The sequence below is a fragment of the Helianthus annuus genome, chromosome 17 (assembly GCF_002127325.2).
Source record: "Helianthus annuus cultivar XRQ/B chromosome 17, HanXRQr2.0-SUNRISE, whole genome shotgun sequence".
Lineage (NCBI taxonomy): Eukaryota > Viridiplantae > Streptophyta > Magnoliopsida > Asterales > Asteraceae > Helianthus > Helianthus annuus.
The window spans coordinates 157,354,034-157,361,329 of record NC_035449.2 but is presented as its reverse complement, the minus strand read 5'-3'; the positions used below and the strand labels follow the sequence as shown (position 1 = coordinate 157,361,329).

General features: G+C 39.2%; 1 protein-coding gene across 2 annotated transcripts; it reads right to left on the bottom strand.

The window, feature by feature from the left end:
* Positions 1 to 212: 212 nt before the first annotated feature.
* On the bottom strand, positions 213 to 7,296 carry LOC110921788. Of its 2 annotated transcripts, none has more exons than XM_022166137.2 (8): positions 6,441 to 7,296; positions 5,458 to 5,646; positions 4,921 to 5,013; positions 4,035 to 4,217; positions 3,850 to 3,952; positions 3,368 to 3,553; positions 1,171 to 3,287; positions 213 to 1,086 (listed from the first exon to the last, which is right to left on the bottom strand). In XM_022166137.2, exons 1-8 carry the CDS (start codon positions 6,648 to 6,650, stop codon positions 493 to 495), a joined length of 3,675 nt encoding a protein of 1,224 aa, XP_022021829.1. In that variant the 5' UTR covers positions 6,651 to 7,296; the 3' UTR covers positions 213 to 492. The 2 variants fall into 2 exon arrangements, with proteins under 2 accessions (XP_022021829.1, XP_022021828.1); XM_022166136.2 differs by having other exon boundaries at positions 213 to 1,089; positions 6,441 to 7,294.

Sequence of the window (7,296 nt, the reverse complement as noted above, 5' to 3'; positions counted from 1 at the left end):
GATTGCATTCTCGTGCTACCACACCTAGATCGCTCAGTGTCCACTCATGATATTAGCAGCCTCCATTACACACTACCATGTGTTTAATTTTGATAGCATGGAATACCTTTTTCATTTGACACAACACCTTCATTCGTCCCAACAGTGTCACCGGTTCGACTGAATTCGTATCGAAAAGAATGAAACCGACACACGGAACAATACAAGTTGTGTAGCGACTAAACTAAAACTTCTTCATTTGATTTCTTATAATTTATAAATGGTACATTAAACATTCTCAATGAAGTTAGTACAACAAAACTGTCTTCTGTACCACTAACATCATCAGTCAAAAAGACAGCAGCAGTAGCACATGTATAACATGGTAGATGCCTAAGTAAAAGAACTCTACATCTAACAATCACAACACATGTAACAAAAGTACATATCCTCGACCCGACGACACTTGAAACAATAAAAAAAACTTTAGGGGGACATCTTTCCGACATCAAGCTACCTTTTGTGATGTGACGATGAAGACCGGTCTGGTGAAGACCGTTGTCGTACAGAACCACCATATAATCTATGTTCTTCGAATGCACCCCTACCACGACTTCCTTCATTTATCCGGGCTGGCCCGTTCACACCAGAAAAGCTCGCTGGACCCAATGACCCAAACTCGAGCTGTTCACCATGAGGAGTAATGCCCATCCTATCTTCATACGGATAAACAGTCACCGTAGAAGAAACAGTTGACCCATTTGATGACGGTCCACCAGGGTTCGAATACATGGCGTACGCCATGTTAGCCTGACCGCTTTGATTCGAGCTAGGATGCAACGAGCCATTTTGAGTTTGGTATGCCGAAAACGTATCATGTCTATATGAACCAGCTGACCTGTCTGCCCGACTGTCATTACCACCCAACCGATCGGACCGTGAACTCGGTTTATCCATGTAGTTACGATTATAATTGCGACCCGGACCTGAACCGCGAGATTTTGAATTAGCATTCCAGTTTCCTTCTTTATCAATGTGATTGTCACTCCTATCTTGGTTGTAGTTCCCCCTTCGCGGGCCCGAAGGATTCCGGTCCCTAATCGCAGCCTTCTAACAAAGCAAGACAAATAAAACAAATATTAAAATCATGCAAAATTCACGATTGGAAAATTAAACGTCGATATGACTTACAAGATTTGGTAAATAAGTCCCGGTCCCACTACGATGTCTCGGAAGATCTTCAACGTAAGGCTGGTAAACATTAGCGGGTCGACTGGAAACCGGTGCAGCAACAGGAACGAGCTGGGGCCCATAGTTCATGAACTGGGTTACTAGATTCATGTTCGATACGGGTCTACCGGGCCCATCCCAAGGGACCCGGCCCTGTAAATAAACCGGTGGGACCATAAGAGGTGAAGGGTATACAGGAGGCCCAGGCTGAGGTGGAATTTGACAGAACCGACCAAACTGTAAATTCTGCCAGTGGCTGGCAAAGTCACTGTTAAGAATATCGGGTTTCCGCTGTTCAGCGGTTTCACCAGGAGTGGGCCCTCTCAAAGAATCGGGCCCAACATCTCGAGATCGGTCTAGACCGAGTCCATCAACGTGAAAATTCTGACCCGGATCACCATTATCCATATTATTATTATTATCTGCACCAAACGGGCTACTTGATGGGTCAGACTGTCCGGGTTGAGATGGCCCGTTGTAAAAATTAAGCATTGTGAAGAATGGAACAGGTGGCCCTGTAGGGTAAAATATCCGTTGTCTAGAATTTTGACCACTTTGACCTAAGATTATCGGACCCGTAGGGATCATCGAGTCAGGTCCACTGGTTTGTGCAAGTTCATAACCAGGCGCTTGAGATCTTAGAACATGTATCGGTGGCGGTCCTGTGGGTCCGGTGTCAGAACCGACACTTGGCGGACGAACCGAGTCGTGATTATCATCTTCGGACTGGTGAACTGATGTGTTTTCAAACATGGTCTTACCTTTGAAATACCCGCTTGACGACTCAGCAGAGACGACAACCGGTTTCTTCCCTCGTTTTTCCTTTGTTGACTTGTTGACCTTGGACGTTTCATCCCACGAACTTTCAGATGAAGTTTTACTTTTTAACGAGTTACTGTGGGCAGCAGACGAGAATCTCGAACTTACAGTTCTTTCATCAGAAACTGCATCACTATCGTCCCTTAACGGCCCGCGTTTTTCCTTTTTATACTTCTGTTGATTTTGACTTTGATTTCTCACCAGACCACCGGACGGACCTACACGGCGAGGCGGAGGAACATAACTTAACCCAGCTGAAGAAGCCCGAATATTATTATTATTAGTATCTGATGTAACACTTTCTGTATTCACCGACATTCTATCCGGTTCAAAGCTTGAATCTAGTTCCATTTCTACAGAACTTACGTTTTCAATTACGGGCTCGACGGAATTTTCATCGGTTGTCACTCCAAGTCCAGGAAAGAAATGAGTTAGTTGCGGAGAAACCAAACCGTGCGGAAACTGCATTCCCGAGAACGCAGGAATCATTGGCGGGAAGTTCTTTTGTGCATATCCCATTCCCGCTATAAACGATTGTGGGAATGGGAACGGTAAATGACCCATTGGCATATGAACCTGCCCGTTGAACCCGTAAAGTCCTGAAGATGCCATCATGTTCACGAGATCTTGCTCTTCTTGATGTATTTGTGGCCCGTTATTTGAATCGATAGAAACGTCAAACGCTTGATGAGTTTGTGGATGATTCGGTAACTCAGGTTCAACGTTCTTCCTCCTGTTTGCGGGCTGAGTTTTTTCACTTTCGGGTACTGTTCGATTAGGCCTAATTTGCACAGGACCCTCCTTGTAATCATCCGTTAATTCGGGACTGGACCGCGTTCTCGCAAAGGGAGACCTTTGAACGTCATTGACCAATTGACCCGACGTCAAATTTTTCGACCATCTGTTTAAGTTTGCATGACCCTTTTTGTTTTGGGCATGAGAAGCTGACATGGCATGTTGACGGGATGCATTATGAGTGTCGTCAAATTCACTCTCGCGCCCGATGAACTCTTTGAACTTTTTGCCACTTGAGTTGACTTTCGGAATCTCAACGACGGGTTGAATGTCAGAAATTGGTAAACCAAGACGCGGTAAATCGGTACCAGGTGCATCGGGCCGGATCCCACTGCCATGCCGGTCCCAGGTGTTGGTAAAAAACTGATTTATTTCCGCAACTAGATTTTCCTGAGGGCAATCTAGTAATCTTGCCAACCTTTTCGCCCCAAAAGCAAACGCGCTGCGTATTCTATAAAAATTACCTGAAATGAAAAAAACGTGCATCATACATCATGACAAAAAAGGTTAATTTACATTATTTGTAGAGTTGTTTTGAAAATACCTTTACTGACACTTCGTCCCAAATTATTACTGACGCGCAATGGATCAATGACGTTAAAATGTTTTGAAACAAAAGTTTGCCCTTGGTTATCGAGACCACCGGGAAAAACCGCATACACAGCACTACAAGCGTCAAGAAACACTTTACTAAGCAGCAACTCTCCACTGTCCTTACGAGGAGACTCAGCTACAATTAAATTATAAAATAATAATATCCACGTCAGCAAAAAACCCGACACTACCTAAATATGTCAGTATATTATCAAATTAAATAAAAAGTACACGGATGGTCCATATGGTTAACCAAAGTTTTGAATTTAGTCCCTACCTTTAGCAAAAGTTCGGGACCAAAATTTGTTACAAAGTACAAACCATAGGGACCATCCATGTACTTTTCGAAGGCTAAGGACTAAATCCAAAATTTTGGTCAACCGCAGGGACTATCTGTGTACTTTAAATAAAAAAAACATCGTAAACTATTACCTGTCACATCTGGAAGTGAGCTTATTGGCACGGGACCCCAAAGGCTAACACAAAAATATTCCCAATCGAAATTACTAAAAAACTCCAGAAAACGGTATAAAACCTGCAAATGAAACGCAGTTATTCAAATATGTAAACAATAAAATAATAAACTTAAGGTAAATGGTGTTTGTAAATCAATAAACCTCGAGAGGGCCGGCAAAGGAATTGTTGAAAACATGAAATATGTAAAGAACCAAAGTCTCGAGTGCATAAGTTGATATGAGCCCGTGATGGGCACCAAGTATTCGGCTTTCGTAGTAACACCATGCTTTGATCAGTATGATGCTACGTTTAAATAAATGGTTCTGGTTTATCAAATTATCAACCTGCCATATGTATAGTTAGTCATCATAACAACACTAACACGATAACTACATATGTATAGTTACTGATAGCGAATAGGGACGATAGCATTAGCAACAAGCTACCTACACGCTACGTAGCGATAGCAATGAAATAGCACGTGCTATTTAATGTTTAGCGACACACTAGGAAAAAATCTTAGAAATATTCTATAGGTATATTATATCCAAATACGCTGTTTTATACGCTGTTTTATATGTATGCTTAACAAATAACCTAAAATCCTGCTGTTTTATACCTGTAAAATTCCGCTATTTACATTAAAGCAGAAAAAAAAAATTCACGCTATGGAGGTGCCAAAATTAAATAGCGACACATGAGTGCTACGCTACGCTATGAGCGCTATTAATAACGATGGTTGTATGAAAGGGAAGAAATTTAATATATATCCCTTAATATCATATTAACCCTATCAAGAAACTAATATCAAATATACCCATTCAAAATACTTTAAAAGTTATGTTTACTAATTTCATTAAATACATTTCCTAATATGACCATTATACCCTTTTATTTCCCCTTACACTCTAAGCTCTCATATTCTAATGCAAGTTTTAAAAAAAGAGTATAAACGTGAAAATGGGCGTATTTGATATTATGAGATTATGTTGGATGAATATAATATTACAGCAATGAAATGATTGCAAAAAAATATTTGCCACAAACCTCCTCAAGAAAGCAAAGGGTGCACAATCCTCCAACCTGATTAAAGGATATATCTACCACAATGTTCTCAACAAGACACTTTATAATCTTCACCTGCGGTTTAAAGATCAAAAGTCAATAAGATTTATAATATTATATTAATATAGGGTGAGGTTATAAGTAGAACTCGTATATTTCATGACAACTTGGTCAAAAAACAACTCAAAAAACATACACTTATCATTATTATTAAATTTACATGTATTCGAAAATTAGAAAAAAAAATACACGTGTAAATATACCATTTACACATGTGCAGATTTTTATCATTTACACGCATAAAAGAATACTAAGAGTAGTTTAAAGAGTGGAGATGAGTTCATTAAATGAGAAAATTCTATTTTTAATGTTGTATTTTAATAATAATAGTGGTAGTATAATAAATTTTTATTTTGATTGTTTTTATCGCGGGTTCTCACATTATTAAAAGTTCTCAAGATAAACCTCCCCAAGTCCCCGATATATACACACGTAAATCAAAAGTAAAAAGTCACATACTTCTGCTTGAATGTATTGAACCTCCTTAACACGAAATTCAGCATTTTCATTTTTTTCTTCAGTCTCCAACATATCCCGAACCTCAGTAGCCCATGAGTCTTTTAAAGCGGAATTGTTACTGAATGCTGTTAAGTCGATATCTCCATCAGGTAGATACGTTTTAAGGGGTACTGATCCAAAAGTAAAAACCTACAACATGAGAAATCAAGAACAATTTAGAACAAACAAAATAACTAAAGAACAACACCATTTGGGTGGTTTTGCTGCTGTTGATTATAGCTTGCTGAATTCTACTAAAATTTGTTCTGATTTTTTAGGCCGTGCGTGGCTTTCGTTTTTAAAATAACTTTAGCCACTGTTGGGCTTTGTTTTGCTCCTATGTGCTTCACATACGCAAGGCGTTGCTCTATGTACAACCAAAAGTTGCATCTCTCTCGTCTCTTTTACATATCAGCGTTCTTCATCTAGTAAACTATTCATAATCTCTTCATCCCCTTTCGATCATTTTTTACATAGGAGTCTCCCTCCCCTGCCCTACTTTTGACCAATTTTGATCCACTTGTGCATGACACAGCGTTTTTTCAATAGCACCGTGCGCAAGAGGCACACTATTTAATGTCTTTTTCTCATGGTGCATATCCCGGGGAGACAGTTCTGTATTCTTTTATTCATTAATTATGCTTTCCGTTACAGCACAAATCCGATAGATAGTATTCATAGTACCAAAAAAGGCATAACACTAAACAGTTGGGCATCGAGGATCAATTCTATAGCAAATATAAACCCTTTCGAATTAAAAACTAGTTTCCTAACAACAAGCAAATCCACAATGCATAACGGATCATATAGAACCAATAACATAAAGTCATATACAATGTCTCCTTAAATCAAAAACTTCATGTGGCAATAACATCTTTCAAGTTACAACTTTCAACAAACAATTTCGACACAAAAATGGAACAAAATCAGGGGAAAAGAATCACCTGACAGGGAAAGCACTTCATAATAAGTCTCTGAACATAATTAGCAACCGCATTCCGACGTTCTTCAGACGGCTGATTCGGCTGAATACAAGCAATAAGCTCAGCAGTTCTCTCTTCAGCCTTTAACCACCTAACAGAATCCAAATTTTCCAACAGTGGAGCTGCATTGGGCAATAGCCCATTGGGCAACACCCCTTCATGTTCACCCATGCAAAAACAACTTTTTACCCTAAATCCCCAAATGGGTCAACCCCTAATTAGTCAACTTCAAGCTTCTCAATGTCCCCCAAAATGTCACAAATTAATACAGCCCCAGAAACCCTAGAAATCACCTCAAAGCACTAAATTCGATACAAAAGATTGGTCAAACGGTAGTCAACGAAACCCTAATTCACAAAAGAGGTGAAATCGGACGAAAAACAATCTGGGTATCAACAAAGAACTTGAAATAATAAGATGGGTATTAAAAAAATCTGATTTTTTCAAGATTGAAAGGATCTTGAAGCTCAAACAGAGTGTGAGTTAGGTGGGTGCGAAAAATTTGGGATTTTTCCTATGTTTTTGGTGAAATCTTGATATGAGTTGATGATTCTTGATGATGAGATAATCGGAATCTGGGAGATAAAATTGAAAATTTTGTAATAATAATACAAAAAAGAAAAAAAAAAGAATTATAAAAGACAAAATAACAATACAACGAAAGATCAGGGGAATGGATTATGTGATTTTTAGAATAGAACAAGTAGGGCAGAAATGCATGACGATTAATTTGTGTACGATTTGTTACATTAGAACCCTAATTTGTGTGTCATGTTGGGCCTAGAGGATCGTGTAAAGCCCATACTATGATTGTAAA